The sequence below is a fragment of the Chiroxiphia lanceolata genome, chromosome 2 (assembly GCF_009829145.1).
Source record: "Chiroxiphia lanceolata isolate bChiLan1 chromosome 2, bChiLan1.pri, whole genome shotgun sequence".
NCBI lineage: Eukaryota > Metazoa > Chordata > Aves > Passeriformes > Pipridae > Chiroxiphia > Chiroxiphia lanceolata.
In genome coordinates this window covers 58,558,758-58,582,319 of record NC_045638.1, presented here as the reverse complement: position 1 = coordinate 58,582,319, position 23,562 = coordinate 58,558,758, and the positions used below count along the sequence as shown (strand labels likewise).

Here is a 23,562-nt window from a genome sequence, read left to right as displayed (position 1 = left end):
TCGTATCGAACCTTCCAAAAAACCAGTCAAATACTCACACAAAGCCTGTTTGACAAAACAATAGCATTCTAAACTTACTTCAACAACTCCTTGCTGATAACCCATCACCATATTAACTTGAACCTGTTCCTCTAATTTAACATATTATATTTCTCCATTGGTAGATACAAGCAACTGCTAACTAACTATGTTTGCAAAGCACACAATCATGGTTGGCTTTCTATGAGTGAATAAATAAAAATATTAGGCCCCAGTATCACACTAGGAAGTATATAGTGTTCCATGTCTAACAAAGTCCTCATACTCAAAGAAGATGTTTCCCCAGACTGAGAGAGAGTCTACGCACACTGGTGTGGACAGGTCCAAGTTCACTCAGCTTTCACGTGAAGCTTGCTGGATACGTGTTACCTCCAATCTGTGAGCTGGATCACCACATTAGCAAGCTGTCACTCTCAGCAAACATGCTGAGAAGCAGTGTGTATGATCTCGGGCACAGCCACACAGAGCCACAGTTTTCAGATACTTCGTTCATGGGCCGAGTCTGTCCACTCCCGTCTGCACAGAAGCACCGTGAGTGTTTCACCACCGGCCCAAGATCCCTCACGGTCCTGGCCGCTAACCCACTATATGCCAAAGACCTGTTCCTCTTGCAGAAGGTTGACAAGAAATCAACGGTAGAGTGAGAATCCATTGAGAAATCAAAGGTGAGGACCGAAGCAGACCATCCCTAACACACTAACCCAACACACCCAGGCTACTTCTGGAACGGATGGGAGTTAGCCGTAGCCGCTACCTGAAAGAATGGTGATAGCAGAATTTATACGAGCGAAATTAGTAGCCCCTCTTGAGCGTAAAAAGCAGAAACTATTTTACTGCCAGAGAGTGGGAGAAGAGCCCTACTGCAGTGGGGAAAAAACCAAAACCCAAACCAAACAAATCACGAACGGCGAAGATCCGAGTACGTGGGAAGGAGTCTGCAGCACGGCCCCGGCCGGCGGAGCGGCACGCCGGGCACAGGGTGGCATGGCCCCGCCAGGCCCCGCCGCCGCTCCCGGGGAGCCCCCGGGCGGCCCGAGGCCACGCACGGCGCTGGGTGGGAGCGCGGCCCTTCCCCGCCGCTGCGCTTCCTGGGCCCAACGCCCCCGAGGCCCGGCGGCCCCGCGCCACGCCTGGCGGGAAAAGGGCGGGGGGCCCGTCCCGCCTCCCGGCCCCCACTTTCCGCGCCCGCGGCCGTGCCGCCGCACTCACCTGCTCCTTGCGCTGCCGCGCCGCTCCCCGCCGCCTCCTCCGCCGCCGCCCGGGGCGGAGAGGGTGGGAGGGGGCGAGGGGGGGGTCCGTCCTCCCGGGCCTGAGCGCAGAGCGGCGCGGGCAGGAGGGGGAGGAGCGCGCGGAGCGGCGCGCGCCCCCGCGGACCCGCCGCTCCCGCCCCGCGCGCCGGGACAGCCGCCGAGGGACCGCCGCCGCCGCCACCGCCTCCGCGCGCCCTTCCCGGCGGCCCTCGCGCCGCCAGCGCCGCCGCCGCCGCCAGCGCCGAGGGTGATGACGATGTGATGACGATGGTGATGGCGGTGACGGTGACGCCGATGACGATGGCGGCGGCGGGAAGGGCGGAAGCGGCTGTGCCGCCATCTTTGGGAGGGCGGAGGAGGCGCCTGGCTCCGCCTCAGGGGGAGGCAACGGAGATGGTGAAGGGTCTGGAGCCTGAGTGCTGTGGGGAGCCGCTGAGGGGGCTGGGAGTGTTTAAGCTGGGAGAAAAGGAGGCTCAGCGGGACTTATCACTCTCTACAGTTGCCTGAAAGGAGGTTGTAGCCAGGTGGGCGTCCGTCTCTTCTCCCAGGCGACAGGACAAGAGGACATGGGTTTAAACTGCATCGTGGAGGTTTAGGTTGGACATTAGGAGGAATTTCTCCACAGCAAGGGCGATTAGACATTGTAATGAACTGTAATGAACCTCAGGGAGGTGGTGGAGTCAGAACAGACGGATGTGGCACTTTGTGCCACGGTCTGGTTGACACGTTGGTGTTGTTCAGTCATAGGTTGGACTGGATGATCTCAGATCTTTTCCAACCTAATCGATTTTGTAATTCTGTGATTTTCAATTAAACCAGGTTGCTCAGAGCCCCATCCAACCTGGCTTTCAGTGTTTCCAGGGATGGGACATCCACCACCTCTGTGGGCAACTTGTGCCAGTGCTGCACTGCTTGCATTGTAAAAAACTTCTTCCTTAATCTCAACCTGCCCTGTTTCAGTTTAAAACCATTACCCCTTGTCCTGTCACCTTATAACATCTATAAGGGCCTTATAACATCTTATAAAGCCTAAAGGCCCGTGTTTTGCCACACAAACCCTTGGCTGCAGGATAAATGAACTTGGCTAATTGTAGTGGAGGTGCCTGTGGGCAGCTGCCCCTTGGTGGTTTGGCCACCTGTGTGTCCTTGCCTTTATCAAAACATGCAGCAAGTTCTCATGTGAACATCCTTTTTATTTGACAGCAGAAACGATGAGTAGGGTTGTTTTCCTGGAAGGAAATCCTCTGGTAGCTCAAGTGACCGAAATGGAGGAACCTCTTCTATGAATGGAGTTTGCCTAGTAGTTGGTCAGAGGCCCATTCGAGGCTACATCACCTGGACCTCCCACTGTCTGGTAGTACATCTGTGCTATTTTCCTCTTATAGTGCTCTCTCTATATATGTGGTGCACTGAGCTACCATTGCAGGTATAGGTATATAGGTATGGTTGAAAACGACTGATGTATCCTAAAATATAGGAGTTGCAGTCATTCTTTTTTTTTCTCCCTATGTGGAAATAATAAAGCAGCAAGCTTTTTTATTACTTTTATAACTAAGTGTAGTAATGCTAGAATAAATTATATTCAGTGTCACAAATTTTGGAGAACATGTTTAGCTATCTCTTTCACAGCAGAAAGTGCTTCTAAGCAAGTTGGCTTAATTTCTTGAGAAGGAAGCAGAAATCCATAAGTTCCCGTGTCTCGTAGCTCAAAGGTAAAAGAATATTTAATGCCAAGATCATAAGCCCAGTCGTCGGACCCTCCAGGAGCTAAATCTATGTCAGGAAAGGAAAATAGATAAATTACCTGAAGCCAGAACTTCAGTCTTCTGTTCAAAAGCTGTCTTCTGTTGCCAGCAAGGACATGCTGTGATGCCTGTCATTGCAGGAAAGTCATACTTACAGATCGTCTGTGCCCCAGGACCAGGTCTATAAGTTTCTTTTGTTGTCCTCCTTATAGCTTTAGCTGCTTTCTTTGCCAGACTGTCCTGAAATTAAAGAAAACATTATTAGCTTTAAGGCCTTGTGATAATAGTTAGTATGTATTGAGTTAGAATTTATTTACACTGTGCTCTGGATCTTGCATTAGTTAAATACTCTTATAAAAAGTTCTAGAAAACCCACATAATGTGGTAAATTTTTCAGCATATGCCCATGCTGCAGATTGCCTTTCTGCTGTAGACAGATGAAAAAATATAGATAGCAGTAAACTGTTGTCAAACCACTTGTTCTCATTTGTCTCATATTTTTTCTTTTCTGCCACAGTATTTAAGTATTGACAAAAATGGTAGGAAAATATTTTAATTGAGAGAACTCTACCCTTAAGCCATAAAGAAAACTTAAATGCCCAGAATTAGGGGACCTCTTTCTACTTTACAGGGAAAGAGTCACAAATGCATTATTACTGTTTACTCACAACTTCACTTTTTAAATTGTGGTATATAAGACAGTTTATTTCAGGAAATTAATTGATAACCAAGACATCAGAGAATATATATGTTATTAGGAGTGAGTTTGTTCTATAGTTACATTACTGCATTTTTTTTCATGTCTTCTGAACACACTGGCCCTAGTTACCAGTGGAAATGCTATATTGGACTGTATGGGATTTTGAAGTAGGATGCTTCCAAAGAGTTAATTGTGTACTTTTTACAGTGCTCTTATATATGCAACATTTCTTTTTAAAAAAAAATAAAATGTTTCTTAAAATATTATTTAAAAAAATAAAATATGTTAGGTAACACAGTAGATGTGGACGTTGAAAAGCAGTCAAAATGACAGCAGTGTGTGCAAATGTCAATCCTCTATAAACTCTCCTACTGTCTGTCCTTATGTCATACATGAAATTACCTGTCAGTGTATGAAATTACCTGTCCACCTCAGACATGCACTGGCTTCCCAGATGGCAAATCCCAAAGCTGTCACCTGCTTTCTAGTTGCCTTCCCATGATTTCTCCTCCTTTCTTACTTTGAGGCAGAAGCCCTTGCTGCAAATAGCAGAATTCATTGCCTCCACACTTGGAGCTTAGGAAACACTGAAAGTGGGCTAGGAAGTACAGGAGAGGGAATCCCATGCTCTGGGGATTTTGACATCTTTACATAAGAAGAATATAACTAAGCTGTCCACCTACTCCTATGGCTTGATTACTCTGTGTTAGCACATCCCAGTTTAGCCTGGATATTTTTTCCACATGCAGACAAACCTAGAGTTTTACCATCAGTGGGAAAAAACAGCAGCTACTTTTTCTGCTTTGAATGCAGTCTGTTTTCAGGGAGAGTTTTTACTCTATGATTTGGTGGCTCAAGAATGTAAAATTCTACATAAGCAGAGTATGTTTTCCATCCTACCACTCAGACTATCTTAAGAAGTATCCCTAGCAAAAACCATAACAAAAGTAGCAAGGGTCCACCAGAACAACTCATTGCTTAGGTATGTGAAGGGTGTTTTTCAGAGTTACACACCCAAGGAATTTCAGAATTTGTGTAAACCGTGCAACGTGATGAGGAATTTGCACATATATGTCTTTTCAAGGTGTCCAAAACAACGTGACTCTGCTCTTTTAACAGCAGCTTCAACATATCAGGTGTTGTTGACATGTTATCAATCTGGAATAAATATTTTCATTTTTCCATAGTCTTCAGAAGCAGATTACTGACTTACGCACTACTAGACTAGCCCAGACTAATTTGTTAAGAGCATCAAGAAAAATCTCATTTTCTAATTCTTGATCCTCAGAAAACTGTGACTTCCTCACTACAAGGCTAACCAAGCAGGGTAAGTAGTTCTGAAATAATGTGAAACTTCAGGAGCTGGGAAGACTTACCAGCTCGTCATGGTCTTTGCTTCTGTTCGTAGTGTAAGAATATGGAAACAATACCAACTGGGAGTAAGAGTGCATGGTTATGTAGGCTTTAATGGTGTTTTTGTGGTCTCTGACAAAGCGAGCCACTGCTTTCACTTCAGGCTCAGACTCTGGGTAGGGTCCACAGTATGTCTCCTGACATTCATAGGGAGATGCTCCTGGACCTGTAACAAAAAAGATGCACAGTTTTACTCCTTTACTTCTTTCCTTCTTCATTTCTGTTCATCTAATAAAAGAGCAGTGTGTGATGCAAATACACAAGACATCATGGATTCTGCCATGCTGTGGAAAGAACTTGCATGCTTGTAGAAATCTGTGCAAGCCTACTAGGATTTCTCATCTACTATGCTCTTGGAAACAATTGGAGAAGGTAGAAAAAAAATTGTTCAAAGACTGGATAAAAAGTCTAAGAAGAGAGGAAGAATATGCTTAATTTAAAATCATCACATGATTGTGAGATCACGTCTTAAAATTTAGGAGAACTACAGGAAAAGGGCGGTTCTAAGTGATTATTTAATCTTGAGGGAAAGCGAGCTCTCAATGGAGAGCTGAAGAAACACAAATCAAAATTTTTAAGAAAACGCTGGAACAAGTTATCAAGAAGACAACTAGGATTCACTACTTCTGCTGTCTTCTGAATAAGACCAAATAACTTACTGGAAGCAGTCAGGATCTTTAGTGTTTAGTGAAAAAATGCATGTTTTCCTGTAATAGCCTTGGACAGTATAGCAATGGACTAAAATGACTGAAAACCAAATAGAACGTTAATGTCAGCTCTGAGTGAAGCCAGATCTGATCTATAAGGTAACATTTTAAGATAGCTATTCTACAGACTATTAAAAACTTGTTAAGTACTAAAGTGCCTGGAGTAAATAAATGTGATATAGCCTTCACAAGAAACACTAAGACCCAAAAAATCTTGATCTGCTAGGCATTGTGGAAGGATGACTGAGGTGATCAGTTTGTACACCATGGTGGAGCACCTACTCAACTGGATAGTGCAACAGGCCTTGGGTGACATGGCAAGGGTCACCTCTTCCCTCTTTCCTCCTTCCCACCAGCAGCCTCCACCAATGTGTCATGGTGTGATGCAAGGGGCGGGATACACAAGCCTGGATCTCTATTGTGCTGAGAAGAGGCTATTCCCTGGTGTGTCATCTGGGCTGAAAAAAATCCAGAGTCCCAATAAAAAGTATCTAAAGCTGGGAAAGTTTTCACCGGTTCATAACACATACTTAGCTACATTTGTCTTTATATTAACTTTGTGAAATGGTAAATGAAAACGTTTTCAAAATAAAGAATTTTAAAGGCTAAAAGTGAGGCAGGGATACAATAGGAAGAAAATTGTGTCCTACCACACCAGTGCGCATCAAAATTCCGGTTCATGTCAGTACCAATGCACTTGCTGTTACCATGCTTTGAGCGGCTTTTTCTCCAGAGGCGATTCTAATGAAAGAGACACACAAGCCATGTTCAGGAAAAAAGCTGGAAAAATCAATGCACCATCTCCCTGGTTAGTTCCCACTTGTGACTTCCCACTTGTGCCTCACAGTCATGTGCTGATGAAGGCCAAGGAAGATTCTAAAAGCACAATCTGTTTGCCAGCAAGGCTGGATGATAAAAGGAAATGTTTGGGTAGGATAAGAAGTGGTCATATCTGGTCTGATTTCAATGTAATTTGGACTGTGGAAGGAGAGGAGAAGACATACAGTTTGGCCAGGTATGTGAGTTTAAGAGTTCACATAGGCATTGCTGCCAACACATGGAAAGTTGGAAATTTGGTGTGCAGCTGTTGAGGTGATGGTGCATAGTTATACAAGTGTGAGCCAAGCTCTGTGGAAGATTAAATGAGTAAGAGTGGAGAAGGAGATTTATTTTTTTTTATAACTTGAATGAAGGATTTAAAAAATCGAAGAACCATCTCAACAGCTTGGGATTTCCATCCAACAAATAAAACCCTGGACAAAAGGTACCTGTTGTACCTTCATTTATCTCAAACAAAAAGTACTCAGAGAAGAGAGCTGCCTTGCAGGAGTAAGGAGCGAGTTATTGGCTGTGCTGTAGGTGATGCAGGACACTCTCCAGCTTGTGCTAGATTGTGCTGGTATTTATAACCTTGCTCCTGAAGGCTGACACAGGTGTTTACTGACATCTGGAAGTATTAAAATACCAGGATGAGATTCTGTCATTTCCGAATGCATTTCTAGCAGATTGGAAAACATGAATGTACTGTGGATAAAATGCCAAATAGTTGCAGTATTTGTTGTGATTTAAATAGGGCGAAGATACAGAAATTCCAAGCCCAGGTTTAGAGTTTGGGGTATGCAGTTCCAGGACAAAAATGATGTTCTAAGCATGCGCAGTACAACCTGACAGAAAAGGTCTACATACAGAGGGATGGCTCCATGTGTACTCGTAGCCATCCACATTTATCACAGGCATGACGTAGAAATCAAAGTGCTCCAGAAGCATTGTCATGGTTCGGTCTCTCTCACGCACATGGATTGCCTATAAAGCACAGGGGAAACTTATTAAAAGCATTCATAATAGTGTTTTTCTTGCCTTCCTAGAAAGGCACCTGGTGACATGTGTAAAATAATTGTGCAATTATCAGACAAGTCTATCTCCTGATAAGGCCCATCACATCACGGAAATTGCTGAATAGCAAAGCAGCTCTTTGCTTAGAACTGCCGTGGAGAGGGTAGGAATTGAATTGATACAGTCAATCAGATACACTCCAGTCCTTTAGTGTTAATAGGTGGTCATGAGATAGAATTGAAGCCTATTAATAGGAAGGTTTGATCTTTTGCTGCTTCTATAAATAATGGGAACCCTCCCTTCCACCCAAAATACCACAAAAGTAGCACAAAATATAGCAAGCCTGAAAATAACAAGTAACATTTCAAATGGCTTCTGTATATAACATTATTTCTCTGGTTGCATCGTGAGTTTAATGCAGTCATATAACAAGAGCCAGTAAGATCTACTTTGCTAATTTTGTCTCACAGCTTATTTTGAAGGCTTTAGTGATACCTAACCTGGTTGTTGGTCCATGACGCAGGAATAAATTTTAACCTAGATAAGTGGAATGGTTACTATTAGAATAGACTAAGTCCTTAGTCATATATTTTCTTCTTTTTTTCTTTACACCTTACTTAAACCACCTTCTTTCATTTTAAATCCTTCTCGGTTTTCCTCAGGGGATGGTCTTCTTTTGTCTAAATGAGAAATGTCAGTCTTTCTACAATCTTAACGACAAAATTAAATAATAAAGAGTTGACCCATTATAAACAATGCCTAGGATTTGCTAGAGAGAGATGGTGGTTTTAATGTATGTGTGCAGACCTGTATTGATGTCAGATTTTAAAATGTTACTTCATGGAGTGATATGGAAATAAAATTTTAATTTAAAACATGTAAATTAGATCAAAGGTATGGAGAACCTAAATGTTCAGCTTGTTACTTCTGAAAATTGCTGCAAGGATGTGTCACTGGCAAAGTGACAGCACAGATGGTAATTATTTGGAGCAGCATGAAAAGGGCAAATGCATTTCTCTCAAATGGAACCTTGAAGGCTGGAATTATCAGTGTGTCACAAGGTACATTCAGCTGTATCTGTCCCTAACTCCTGTAATATCCTTTCAAATGTTACAGTTATTGAGGCTTTATAGTTGTGACTGATGACAGGAATAAATACTTCTTCTCCATTATTATTATTATTATTATTATTAACATTAACATTATTTAGTTCCATCACAACTAAACCATAATTCATGTTCAAGGACTCATCTATGTTGTTTTTTCTGACTACAGTACTGGCGATTGTGAAGTCTCAATCTCATCTAGCTTATTTTTATTGTGAGCTTTGCTTTTGTAAAAAAGTAACAATAAATAATATCTCAGAATATTAACTGAGCAGGATGGACAACCTTGTCTGGGCCAGAAAGGCCTTAGGAACCTTTAGTCCAAAACAGGACCTGGACCTGCAGCTCAGCAGAAAAAGTAGAGCAGAGATGCCTTAGGTTCAACAAGACTAAGGCAATGTATATTAAAATCCAGGTGAAAATTGTAGGTATTGTATCTTTTGGTGTAGCTTTGTTCACTATCCTGAGGAGTATAGATATCAAAAATATAAAGATAGATGTGACTATTGGTCTGCAGCTGCACATCGAGACTGGTCAATGTAAGCCTGTTCTACAGACTCATCCCATCAGTGATTTTCTGTTTCCCATGAACTCTGTGCATGGCTGGTGTTGTTGGTCATGTTCTGGAGGTCTGAAATGAGGCAGGGCTAGAAGGTGGCTTGTGTGGCTTTATTCTCTGCATAAGGCAGATCCAGAAAAAAGCAGGAGCGCAAATAAAAACCGCAGAGGCAGGAGGAGCAGTAGCAGCAGGTGATGCATCACAGCAAGTGATAAGCAGAGATTGCTGGTGTGCATGCTGGTGTTCAGCTATGCCATGCCTGGAGCAGGCAAGTGTGGGGTACCTATTGCTCTAGAAGGGCATCTAGGGAGAGAGCCAAGAGTTGTAGGACAGCTTGAGCTCACCCTGGATGTCTTCTGATCCACTCCAGGCAGTGCCAGATGCAGTAATATGGACATGAACCACTGTGTGCTGCATGACCCATAGCCAAGACCATTCCTTTAATCCATGTGGCAGTGAAGACTTAGCCCTAGCAGATTATCAAAATGTGCTTTTGCTGGCATGGCATCTCCTTCCTTGACCATTCTTAATTATAAATGTCTCTGTTGAATTTTCTGCACACGTTTTTTTCATACTTGAAAGTACATTTGAGCTCATTTGCATTTAATCCCTGTGACTTTGTGTCTCTCTCTCTCACACACCCCCCCTCCTATCTACTGACGCGAACACACATGCACACACACACTCACCGTTATGTATGCGGCTTAGACACAAATCTCATGTGTTAGTGTTGTGGAAGTAAAAAAATTAAGGTTTTATGGAGCTTAGAGCGCAATTGGACAAAGGTAAATGGCATCAGGATTTTTTGCTTTGCTTTGACAACAGTAATCAGATGTGATTATCTACTCACATGGCCTATGAACCACAGGCAAAAAGCAGGAGAAATCCATTCTCTAGCATGGATACCACAGTCAATCCATATGGCACTTTTGGATTTTTCCTGGCTTTTAGAAATCTGACAAAAGAGAAATTGCATTATAATGTCACTATTGTGAAGAGTCCCACAGAAAAGTGGAAATGAAAGGGTAAATAAGATGGAAGAAGAAGCATCTGTCTTGTAGGGAGAAAGCATCTGTCTTGTAGGGAGAGCTCAGACTGATCCTGGGCCAGGATGCAGCCACCAGTTATGTTCACATACAGACAGCCACATTCAGTCTGCTTGCAAGGTCCTAACATAGACACCAAGATTACAGCAAGACCTGAGGTCAAGAGAGTCTGTCATCAGCTATGCAGAGCAGCAAACTAGATTGGCTTCGTAGTCAACAGAGGAGGGTATCCACTGTGCCAGTATTTCATGCCTTTGGGTGATGGCCAAATGTGACCCAACAAGGAACCTGATGTCATCAAATGCATTTGCAGCAGTAATGCACCTTACTAGAACAACTCAGGAAACTTCTAAAAACGACAAAAAATATGCATTTAAGTAAAGATTTAAGGAAGTGTTCTGGCCAAGCCCCATGACTTGCTTATATTATTACTTGGTAAGTTTTTGCAGTCAGTCACAGCTGTACCTTCAGGACATAAAGCGGTCTCTTTTCATATGATGATCCAATAATATTTTCTGTAGGAGATCAGAGTGGACTTTGACTACTTCTTCCATCCAACGGTATATCTGCAAGGGTGAAGTTAGTATATAGATACTCTGTTGTTTTCCTTCATCTCTGAAAGTGACTTAAATTCATTCTACCTTTCAAAATCCTGCCTCTTTACATGATGGGAAAGAAAAACGAATAATTCAGCCCACTTACTACTTACCTGACTCTAATTTCTCTTAAAACAAACAGTAAGATACAATCACAACACAGTCCAAGTATAGGCCTAAAATTACTCTTTAGTTCTATTTGGTTAAATTATTATTCATTTCATGTTTCAAATATTTACGTTTGTTTTTTGACTTCATTTTTCTTCTGTATTGACTGCCTTTGAATGGCAGTTTGAGACAATACATGTATGAGAGATTTTGTCTGGTGCTTATTTCTTTCTTTATGAAAGCATTGCAAGAAATAAAACTCTAAATTGTTGAGGAATATGATGATAATTATTACCTGTTGATGTTTTCTTTCCCTTTATCTCTATTCTCAATCATGAGACAAATTTCACCCTTTGAATCTACAGATGTTTACAACAAAAATATCTTACTTCTTTCATTGAATGGTAGTTTTCATAATAAGAAGAAGATCTGCGTGGGTTGACTGTGTCATTGACAGTCTGTTTTTCAATAAATCCTTGAACATCTCCTATCAAGACTCTGAATAACAAAGGAAAAGCACAACCTCCTGTTAAATAAATGACAAACAACTTTACAGAAACATTCACGACAACAAATAAAAAATACATACTTGTGTTGGATGGCCAGTTGCCTTAACTGGGCTTTTGTGCTATTTATATTGGATGCTCTGACATAGAAATGGACTTCTCTGTCCTTCTTAATGTTTTCAGCCACAACAGGTTGCCAGAGAATGACCTACAAATTTTCCAAACACATTTCATTTTTTTTAACTGAGGAAAGAAAAAATATTCTTACTAACATTTAATAAGCATTTTGAAAATAATAAAAGCATATGTTTGCAATTTAAGAGACCCCTCATAACAAGCAGTTTAGTGTTGCCTGTGATGTGTTATAGCATTCTGCTACTGCTGGAAATGAAATACGTGTATTTAAGAAATGTTTATAATGACTTCTGCACATAAATTCATAAATCAAGAACAAAGACAGGAACATAACCTTTGCTGAGATAGTATTTCTAGTATAATAGATATATTTAGCTGGTTATTATGTTACATGTTTTCAAGTCTGCTGAGAGTTATTTTCCCTGAGGGTATTTGGAGAATTAATGAAGATCAGACCAGTCTTTGTAGTTATTGTATTCTCTGATGACTTTGATCAGGGAGGAAATAAATGCCAGAAGGGGTTTGAATATAAGTCAAGTTGAAGCAGCAATACAGAGATTAGACATGGGAGGAAAATAAGAAAATGAGATTCTTCTTGGTAAAATTAAATATTTTACAATAATAAAATCTGAAGCCAACATATTCGATAAAAGACTGAAACTTTAGAACTAATAACACAAAAAGATCTAAGGGTGACAGCAGAAAATTAGGCAGAAAATTAGAGTGTGAAAAAAATCAGCATAAGTCTTGGATCCATTTTATGGCATCGTACAGAATGGAGTCACCAGACAATAGGGTTTATTTTGTTTCCTTCCTGATGCAGTTGCACCAGGAATATTGTATCCAACTTAGGGCACCATGTTTCCAGGCATGTATCAGCTGTCAGCTGTTGACCTCATTTCTCAGAGAGAAGGTGTCTGCAAAATCATACAGAAAACTCATCTCCATGCATTTGATCAAGACTTTGGAGCAATAAATGGTAAAACATTTGGCCCCTGGATGTGTTACTGCAAGGTGCTATACAAATGGTTGAGTTAGTCTCAGCATAGCCATCTGAAACATTATTGGCAGAGTAGTGGCAGCATCACATGGATCAGCATTGTTTGGAAAACCCATCCAAGAAGCAGGCTGGATGTTGCTGTCCCTGTTGCCCTGGATAGCCTGCTCTGTGCACTGATGTGCACCAGTTCAGGTGTAGTTTCTCTTTGGCATAGACATTCTTTGAATTGAGAGTAAGGAAAACTAAACAACTCTGGATTAACACAGCTGAGGTGGCAGAGGAGCAATGAATGGGGGGTAAATGGGAAACTTTGGTAATGCATATGATTATTATTCTCTTTACCCATCATCAGCAATGGTCAATTCTGCCCCATGGGCAGCTACAAAAGGCTCCTGTAGATGATCCTGTGTCTAGGTCTTCTGATGAATGCTGCATGCGATGTGTGTGCTGTAAGAACAAAGCGTTTCTTTTGGCTTATGTTTTTACTTCCCAACTTTTGCAGGAGTAGCACCTATAATTAGCCTGATAATTCCTCCTGTAAGATGCTAATTTTCTGTTGCTTCTTTTTTGCTAAATTATAGACATTACAATTTGTTGGAAGGTATTGTTTGTGTCTTCCCTTTCCCTTACTCTTTCCCTTTCCTATTCCCCCCTTTCTGTTTTCCTCTATACCTTGCCCAATTTATAGCCGTGGAAAAAAAAATTGCCCAATTTATAACCCATGAAAAATGTTTGTTTTGTATATTCACATAAGTGACTTAGTAGGAACCACTACATGCCCTCTCTGCACTGACTGTGGTGCAGTTGTTCTTCCTGACTTCCTGGGGCTCCTGTGAACAAGAAATTGAAGAATTACTGTAGTAAGGAACAGTTGGAGGAGGGGAGATTTATATTTGTACAGCAAAAGATATGGATGTGTGAGTTGACTTCTGGAGATGGAAAAGAGCAAGGAATGCTATCAAAAGGTTTTTAAGAACTTAAGGGAAGGATTAGAAGATGGTAGTAGGGGCAACAGAAGACTAGTGGGATTTTGGGATGGACACAGAATAAATAGGAGCCAAGAAAGACAAAGTAAGATGGGGCATAGACACCACTGAAAGCTCTCAGTCATCTGAAACACATCCTCAATCATTCTGAAGGAATGGTTACACCTTCATTGCATAGTGTTGGCTTCAAACTGGTGGGAGGGTGTGATTGGGCAAATGAAGAGATGTCTCAATTTAATTAAATACTCTTTTATGTAATGAAAGACAGAAGTAAGAATAATAAAAAGTATTGTTTAAGATATTTTTATATTCTAAATGCTACTTGAAGAAAAATACCACAAAAATCCAGTCCTAATCTTCAAAGGTCTGCAAGACACATGGGTCAGGATTGCATTGGTCAAAAGTGCTGAGGTTACCTAGCAAATGTATTTCTATTTACTGTGTGCTGGTGCTTTGCCAATTTGGCAGTGTCTTAATATACAAAATCAATTGCAGAAATATGAGCTGTGATATGATTAATTACTGTAACATTTTGGAGGGGTCTCCTCGTGTAAATCAGGAGGTAGTGGAGCAATGAAAACCAAGCATTTATTGAGTTACTGTACTAGAACAAATGAATGAAAGTGGGCTAAATCTTTCTTTTGGAGGAGAAGCAGTATTAGGGCACTTGGGGGAAAAGTTTGGCCTAGAGACCAGAGAGACAGAAGAATCTGTTTACCTCAGTGGTGTTCAGTAAATTCTGAAGGTCTTCAACTTGTTCATCTGTTTGTGGGAGAGCCCACAAAACTTCATCCCTGAAAAATAAGGGTATTTAGTAAAGCACAAGTATTTGGAAAAACTCCAGTTTATGCAAACGTAGCGAAGCAGGCTTAGCCTTTCTCATCTTCCCTGGCTTGGCTGCCATGAACTCAAAGACGATTCAAGAGTGAAGATGCTGGGCCCTGTTCCAGCATCTGCTTCTGCGAATCAGTAAAATCCATGACAGAGGTGGTACAGGGCTGTGGTAGCCAATATCTACTGCTGGATGCTGAGATTGCTACTAAAAGCTGGCACCAGCGTAACAGCCACAAGCCCCAGCCCCCATAGTGCGGCAGCACTGGTGGACTTTGTTTTGTAGATGTGCATTCCTACTCTGGTCAAGTTTTTCTGATCTCCCCATTTGTGTATCTCTGCCAAGTAACATTTCAGCTGGTCTGTACCACTGTCCTCCCTATCTTTGCCTGATAACTTATATTCCATTTCTACTTGAAAACCGTGATCCGAATGTGCTGTACATGACATGGTGCTTCCCAGCTACTCCATGCTTGATCCCACTGTTGGTGACAGAAATGGAATTCACTTTCTGGAAAGAAAAAATACCACTCTGCATTGTAAATTGAGCCTTGATCTTCAGTGCCCTGCAAACCATGTAGTTCAAAATTGCACTGGATAGATCATTAAAATAATTAATGTATGTAGAAGAAGGAGACTCCATGAAATGTCAGACCCCTATTTCCATTTCCATTGCTGGGGTGGCTCTCAGCCCTCTAGTTGTGGCACTGCATAAACCAGGCACCATGGAAGTCTCTGACAGCCCTGTCTGCAAAAACTGTCCTGAAAAGAAAACAGGAAGAAGTCTCAAAACTAGAGTTTTCAAGCAGCAGAACGTGATTGTCACAGCTCATTGTTGTGACTGATTTCAAGCAGAAACCTGACAGCATCTGGCAACCAGGTGATTCATCTTTGCTTTTAACCAGGCTCCAAGCAATCACTGTTGTTTCTCATGCAGAACCAACAATATGCCAACCCTATTTTCGCCTCTGTCATCATTTGACAGAGCATCAAGAAGCAATCAGGGATAGGTAAGGTTGGCAGTTTGCCTATTTCTTTAGGTAAGTCCACTCTGAAGTCTGTGTTTGAGGCTACTTTAAAAGTGAATTTGTCTTCTCAGAGCTGGGGAAGTCTTTTCACAGGGAGACCAGAAAAGGCCTGCTGGATCTGGTTTCATCCTATGATTCCCGCGGCCTGAGAGTACCAAAATGAGAAAGCTGGTATGTGCTTGTACTCCACTGTTTGTTGCACAAATATTTCAGCTGGTACAATTCCTCTATAGCTCTCATAATAGGCCCTGAATACACTGAACAAGATGATCAGTGTTCTGTCCTTGCGCTTGTAGTCATCTTTAATATGGGGAATATTAACAGCCAAAATTGTAGTTGTTGGGTTTCTCAGTTCCTCTGCTTTGATTTGGCATTATACCCTTTCATCTGTATTCTGCCCCACTCTTGTTAACACTCAGACAAAAGCTTTAATTACTGCCTTTATACTGATCTCAGAAACAACCCTCCACCCTCAGCTTCCTTGCCCTGCCTGCTGCACCTGTACAGCTGGACATGGTCATCTTAAACATACCTCTTTTCTTTCACTTTTTGTTCTCATGCCCTGCTTCCCTGGTTGCTCTTTGAGTTTGTCCTTAAAAGGATCCCTCTCATTCTTCTCCAGCTTCCTACCGGGGTTCCATTGGGCTCTGACACTATTCCCTGTTTCTTTCTCTTCTCCTTTTACCTCTGGGAAAATAAAAGTCCCACTGCCATCCCCACACTACAATGTTCAGGTCTTCCCCTGTAACTATGACAAAGTGAGTGGGATGCATTACAGTTCAGTTTAGATGGATTTGATATCTTCACCTGAACTAGGCACTGTCTTAATAAAGGAACAGGCATTTTGGAGTCAGGTTAACCTGAGCTAATCTATGTGTGTGTGCAAACATGGGATGAACTGTCACCTAAATACATGTATTTTTCTCCTCTAACTGTACAGTGAGGTGAAGTGGACTTGTTCCCATGCCGAGCTATGTAGAAATCCCATACAGTCATATGAATCCCACCCAGGGACCACCATCTCACACATAGGTATAAATCTGTGCCAGCTTTCTTGCAGGAATCTCAGGCTCTTCATCCCTCGTCTCCATTGCGTTTCTAGTCGCTAGAAAGGCTGTCAGCATCACATTACACAGGCCCACAAAAACAAGGCATCAGCATGGATGTGTCTCTCTGTCCTCATAACATGGCTTCATTTAAACCTTGCATATTCTTTCTGACTAACATCTCCAGAAGAGAGGCCTCCCTAATTGTCTTCAGCTGAATGTCTTACCCTGGCTCTAATGGGCAGTGTCAGTAGAGGAGTGCTACCAGCATCTTCTCCTGTTCTCCTGGACCATGTAAGATGTTCATCTGCGTGGAGCACAGATCTCTTTTTGTGGGCTCTCTACTCCCACCTTGCTGACTCTCAGCCTCTAGCCTTGTCCCTTTTCCTATACGTGAGGTAGGTGCCTTTCCAGTGTAATTAACTTCTCCACAAGTCTCACAATGTTGAGTATTTGTTATAGAAGTCCAAATGCAGTAATCACACTATAACCTTGCAAGGGAAGCTTTAATACATTCCTGGGAAATCCTCCAACACTAGCATTCAAATAAAAGTCAGAATGCATCACCTTTTAAATCTCATTGTTTTAGCCATTTTCGTAACTGGGGCTGGGAGGGTTAGACTCATGCTTTCCAATGGGAAATGTCATGTTCTTTTGTAAGGGTTAGATAGTGTTTTATTTAAACATTAAATAAATGAACCTTCAAGTAGCATAGAGTAATACTGTTACAGTGAATTTACCTAAAACCATATTTAAGTGTCCCCCTACTGTAATCCTCACACCTCCATAGCAATCCACAAGAAAATATGATTGCAACATAGGGGTGAAAGGTCTTCTTTTTAAGGCATGAACTTACTGGTGTTCACCAGTCACAGGTCTGCCACTGGCATGTGGTGCAGAGTCACAGAAGGGCTGTGAGACGTAATTCACTAGTTTTTGTGTAGGTATTTCAGTCCTGGGAGTAGGTTATATTTAATCATAGGTTGTTCAACTTTGCTTAATATCACCACATGAAGAACTTTTAGTTTTGCCTATTAAAACATGTTGTACATGCAGAAAATAAAAGCGTTTGCCTGTCTTCATCTCTGACAATATGTTCTTGTGTTTTAAGAAAGAATTTGGTTTCAGGGCATTTCTGAAGTTTACCAATAGGTAACAATAAAGTGTTTCTGAAACATTGTACAAATACCAAATGGTTATTCAAAAATGATTTATGCTTGGAAAAACAATCATAAAAGCTGCTTTGAAAAGAAAACAGATTGTTAGCACTTTCTGAAATGGTTTCCCTTTCTACTTCAAGAAGTAATCCATTTAAGATCTTGTTTTAAGGCAAATGAAGCAAATTATTTTTTCCCATTAAGTTTCAGAATTCCCTTTACTGGCATTCAAAAGCACTTAATGAACAGAAATGATTTGCACTGAGACCAAAAAGAATAATTTTAATATGATTAAAAACATAGGATTTATGGATGCAAAGGAGACTTAAAATAATTCCATTTCCTCCACCATCTATATGTTAAATTGAACTACATATCCAATTACAAGGGCCATAAATAAATGTCAGCCTTTGACAAATGTTTTCTTATGCAACTAGGAATTATTTTTCCTCAATACTTTCCCTGTCCCTCTCACCACACACTAATAGCTCGGCACAATCAGCAGATATTTACCTTGGAAGAGTGAAGACATACTTCTCTTGAATCCAGATAAATAGGCTAAAAAAGAGCAGGTAAAACTTCATCTTCATGGCATCCACAATTAAAGGCAATTGGAAAGCAAAGGGTTCAGGACCCACATTATTGATTTTAAAAACGTTATTTAAAGAGTAGTTAAAATTTAATACTGCTTCTCACCTCAACTCCAAGCTCCTGGTGCCTAAGTCAATATGGCAGGGCTCCCTAAGGAGGTCCTGATTGTATTGATGTCATTCATGTAAGAGAGTATAAAATACATTTTGGACATTTTCATATTGACAAGTCACTTTGTCATCTCGGTCTTGTGTTACTTCATTGTGGCTAGATCACAGACATAAGAAAGAACACAAGCACAAAGCTTTTGTGGACCTCTAATATTTGTGGAGGTCCAGCAGTGTGCTCTGCATCCAGCACTCCTATAAGACATCACAGCTAGCATGAAGCTGGGTCAGAGCACTGGGAATGAGATTATTAAGTCCAATAGAAAAATCCTGAGGCAGGTAATCTTCTTTTGCTGGTATTTGCTAGCAGAGAAAACAAGGAGCAAGTGGGACATATGTTTCTGTGATGGTCTGACATCCATGTATTTTTCATGTCATACTAGATTAGCTTCTCAAGAAAAAGTACAAATGACTCTTCATCTCACTATTAATTTTTGCATACCCCAAGATTTGCTTCCATATCTGTATCCACAGCTGTCCAGACAGGACATGCAGAAAAAGCTGTATGAATTTGACATGTCCAGAATAGATGATTTCCATCTATGTTCTGTACTTGAACAGTAAATCCAAACTTGACTACGACACAGCTTATTATCATGGTCCAAGTCCTCTTCTTCCATGCACCAACATAACAGTTCCAGGCATGGCACTGTTTAGAAAACACCCCAATAGCAGCCTTATGAGGAGGAAACTTTACATCTTCAGCGTCAGATCCACCCTGATGTTAGCTCTTGGCTGAGTATGTCGTACAGGTGCAGAATGAAGGAATGAAACTGGTTGCAATATAAAAGGTTTTTCAGGTGAGTGGTCCCCAGAAACACAGTATGGCTTTCTGCCAGAGGGAATTCATTCCAGAAGAGGACTGAAGAGTGAATCAATATGCACACAATGGGGTTATAGCTGTATGCCTGAGTGAAAAATGCCTGGGAACAAGCCCTGGAGCTAAGGTTATGTGGACTAGATTTCATCCATCAGCATCCTCTAAAACAGCTCTGGAGTTGTCTGAATCAGGGCCAGTTCTCCAGATAGGCAGGCAATCAGGACTTTGGAACTCAAATGCAGACCTGGCTTTTTTTTTTTTTTTTTTTTTTTTTTAATTCTTTGGGGCAGATCTGTTCTAAGAAGCCAGACAACTAAGTTTAAGATGACAGCAGAGGTGATTCATGCTCCCCAATGAGTACCCTGGAGTTAATGTCTCTGAAAATACACCAACACTGAAAATGCCCGAACTAGAGCTGTGCAAAAACCAGATACCAAAGGGAAAGGGAAAAAAAAAGGCTCATGGGAAGCTATACCACTAACACCTTGCCTAGATTTTGTAGTTCCTCTTTGATCTTTTCTAGATGTTGTTCAAACAAACAAAAAGTTCTGGTAGGGTACAGAGGCCATTCCCAGAAAGGGCAGTGGGCAGTGCTCTGCCATGAAGGTTGATATTTAAACCAAAGGTTCAGATGCTCTTTCCTCACATAGGCAAAAGGAATCTGCCAACATAGGATAAAAGACAGGAAACTTGGTCATCCAGACCCTGTTTTTTCTGGAAATGTCTGATGAACAGATATGAAGAAAAATTTGATCTACTGAGATAGGTTTAGCAGAAGAGATTCAAAAGCTGATGGAACTGGGCTGCTGATATTGAAGGAAATAAAAGGATCATATCTCTATATGTCTTAAAGTGATAATTAAGTGGGAGAAGGGAACACTTTCTGCTGCCTATCTGAGAAGAAAGTTTTGGACAAATGGTAGGTGTAAGGTATTTTTGGATATTTGTTACTTTTCCAGTGGGTTCTCCAACTTGTTGTAAAGCGACGGTTCCCATGGGGTTTGAAAGCTGCTGATTTCCCACTTGCTTTTGGTTTCTGGAATGCACTGGAAATATTTAATACAAAAAACAATGAAAAATGGGTCTTTGAGGAAACTGATGGCAATAGAGGAAATTCTGAGGGAAGGACAAATCAGAGTCTTGTGGTAGCTAAGGCTCTGCAGGGGTTAAAACACAATAAACAGTAAATGTAGAATGAAAGATCTAAAAATAAACAAAAAATAAAATGGAAGATGTGACTGGGCAGGAGGAAGAAATGTATATCCCCAGGCTTGTCTGAAAGCCTCAGAGTTTTCATGACTCAAAGTAGGACCCAAACCCACTTTCTCTCAAGTGTGTGCTGGACATTGCTTATTTGGATCTGTCATCTTCCTCTTTTTTACCTTTCCATTAGTATTTAAACAATGCAGTCACCATCCTCCTCACCATCTCTGGTCCATTGTCCTTGGGTGACTAAATGGCAGCTTTGCACTCACTAGAGCCTCTAGCTCCATCCCAGCACCACCACCCCAGCACCAGAAGCCAAATGTTTGAATCTGGTGCCTAAAACGAGGTTCCTGGTCAGCAAGCACCTCCATAAATTGAGCTGATTTCCCATTGCAAAGATATCTGTGCTGTGGCACATTCCACACACAAAGGCAATTTCTATGACAGTTCTGTCTTTGAGCAGGTCAGATTTCCTTTCCTGATCGTATCTATTTATACTGTGTTGATGTGATTTCCTCTAATGAACAACCAGATGCACACTGATTACCCCCAAATCCTTGTGAGCTGCTAAAGGAGCATTCTAGGTGTGTCCAGCCAGAACATCAGTTAAAAAACTACCAACATAATAGAAAGGGGTGGGAATGTATGCAGGCACCAAATTTAAGCATTAACTGCCCTGCTTCCACCCAGCTGTTAGGGGTTATCATTTGTGCTTTGACTTATGTCGACATTCCCTTGTCTCATCCTTTAGGAAGAGAGAATCATCTCCTCTATCATTAGCCCTTCCCACTGCAGATTACTGCACTTGAACAAGCCATTTCATGCTGCTTATATAGACACTGCAGAGAAATGGGCATTTTTTGGGAGCAATTCATCTGTGACCTCTTGTAGACATCTCAGAGAGTAATGAAGCATCTGGTCTTATTCATGGCCACTGGAACTGGGGTGACTCACTTGGAGGTAGGAGGCTGTATTTGTTCCAGTGTATCCCATAGATTCTGTCTATCTCCCTCCCTTAGCTTGAACGCTTCAGGTCCTTATTATGGTCATAAGCAATATGCAATGTTCCAGGCTAGCAAAGCCATAAATTAAGATTTACTTGCTCTACCTGCAGCAGTAGGTAATAATAGCCTTCAAGATTTTCTGAGAACCTGGGAAGTATTTCTGGCAAGAAAAATATAGTCTTAAAAAAGACTGTGAAGGACAACTATAAGAACAATTGGGTTAAAAAAAATTTCATTTTGATAATTTCAACTGTTGTTTGATTTTTTCCAAGGCTTTTAAAATAATTTTATTGTAAACTAACTTGCATTTCAATGCTCTATTTTTTAAGACCTGGAGGAAATAAGATTGAATTTAGAAACTCTTGCAAGGGGAGGTTTTAGTTGAATTTGAGAAGATTTAAAATCTTCCTTTCTTGAACAAATTTATTTTTCTCTAGACGGGAAATTCATCAAAACGGATCCTTTCCAGGAACCCTTTTCACTTCTGCTGAGTCAGCATTCCCTGGTGAAGAGCTGCTTGATCAAAAATTCTGAGTTCAAAGGTTTTCCTGCACAGGGATTAATTATTCCTTCTCCACTGGGTAGACCATGGGCTATGCTGGCCTGGTGCTTGCAAGTGTTACCACAACAGATGTGACCAGAAGCCTTGCAGTAATGGGAAACGGTTCCATTTGTGTTGGTTTCTGTTAACTTTTAGTGTAGCTTTGGGAAATGCATAGGCTTTTATTTAAAAAGGATGAGCAGGTCTTAGCTTTCAGAGCAGATAATAAACAAAGTATTCTCTTGATTTCTTGGTTGAAATTATGCATCTGGGAATTAGGACTGGCAGTATATGTAGCCTTCTGATGCCATTATTATATTGTTTTTTAAAATATAATCACTCTTGAAAAGCAATTCTAAAGAGATTTTTTCACTCTTTTGGCTGAATGCTGTCTCTCCTCTCCCTCTGCACATTCACATGTAACACCAGTGTCCTCTGGACACAGCATACCAGACCAGGCTCTGGCACATCTTTTTGTGGTGGCTTAAGATGTCAGTGCTCAAAAAGGTGGCAGCAGAAGGCCAGGCACCTGTGTCCCTGCTAAGCCAGGGTATCTATCATTGCTCAAGCACCCTCTGCATCAGCATATGCTGAGATGCTGGGCTGTGCCTGACTGTCATTCTGGGCTCCTGCAGCTACTCTTTCTGGTGAAAGAGCACCAGAGCCCAGAAAGCTGTCATGTGAAACATATAAAGCAGAAACTTCTTGAACTGCTGCAGCCAGATGGTCTCAAGCAGTTGGAGCACTACCACTGAGTAATCTCAGTGACTCCCATTAGTGGCACCTTTGGTTTTCAGCAACTAAGCGTCACAGGATTTCCCTTAAACTCAGTCAGGACCTAAATGTGGCTATCTTCTTTGATCCTGGGGCTCGCACAGTTTCCAGCAGCAAGATTTTAAATAACAAGTCTCATCCTGCATCAAGATTCTCAGATCTGAGTCTGTATTTCAGCATGTGCTAAAGCACATGCTAGGTTGCTGCTGTCTCTTTGTAACAGTAAACCTGTTAACAAGCATACAAAAGGGGCAGAAGGAGGGGAGGTCAGCTGTTATCAGCAGTCACATCCCTCAGATCCTTTTCCTTGTTTGGGATTAGAATGGTCTGTTATTGTTTTGATCCTCCAGAATCCTCTCGTTTCCAGCTGACCAGGGAGTCCTTTCAGGGGTGGGTAATCATGCTGATGCATCCATGGGACTGAAGCAGAACACAGAAGCCAAGCGAGTCTGTGCTGTCCTTCTTGTTTCTTTAAATTCAGATTCAAATGCAAAATAATCTGAAAACCATTTATAGGCCCTTGCCTTTTTTTTGTGCGTTATCATTACTGATGAGGCCAAAGGTAACCAGTTAGCATCCCTCCCATATAAAGCAAAAGATGACTAAAATCTAACTAAACTCTGATCTCTGTTGCTTACTGTGTGAGGCAGCTGAGTGCTGTTGCTCAT

General features: G+C 41.5%; 2 protein-coding genes across 8 annotated transcripts in view; both read right to left on the bottom strand.

The window, feature by feature from the left end:
- Positions 1 to 1,361, bottom strand: part of ZC3H13 (zinc finger CCCH-type containing 13) — a 45,751-nt gene extending 44,390 nt beyond the window's left edge. For 4 of the 7 annotated variants that reach the window (XM_032678009.1, XM_032678010.1, XM_032678011.1 and 1 more), the window contains exon 1: positions 930 to 1,040. In XM_032678009.1, coding sequence (XP_032533900.1) covers positions 930 to 1,025 — 96 coding nt within the window. In that variant the 5' untranslated portion in view covers positions 1,026 to 1,040. Of the gene's footprint in view, positions 1 to 929; positions 1,041 to 1,248 lie in introns of those variants that run through there. The other 3 variants (XM_032678012.1, XM_032678013.1, XM_032678014.1) reach the window with 3 other exon arrangements.
- Positions 1,362 to 2,720: 1,359 nt separating this feature from the next.
- CPB2 (carboxypeptidase B2) lies at positions 2,721 to 18,440 on the bottom strand. Its single transcript, XM_032680506.1, is given in 12 exon segments — positions 2,721 to 3,062; positions 3,190 to 3,274; positions 5,111 to 5,313; positions 6,505 to 6,595; positions 7,541 to 7,657; positions 10,203 to 10,307; positions 10,864 to 10,907; positions 10,910 to 10,964; positions 11,492 to 11,600; positions 11,692 to 11,816; positions 14,448 to 14,523; positions 18,305 to 18,440. Coding segments are annotated over 12 exon segments (1,272 nt in total). The 5' UTR covers positions 18,382 to 18,440; the 3' UTR covers positions 2,721 to 2,877.
- Between the last annotated feature and the right edge of the window lie 5,122 nt (positions 18,441 to 23,562).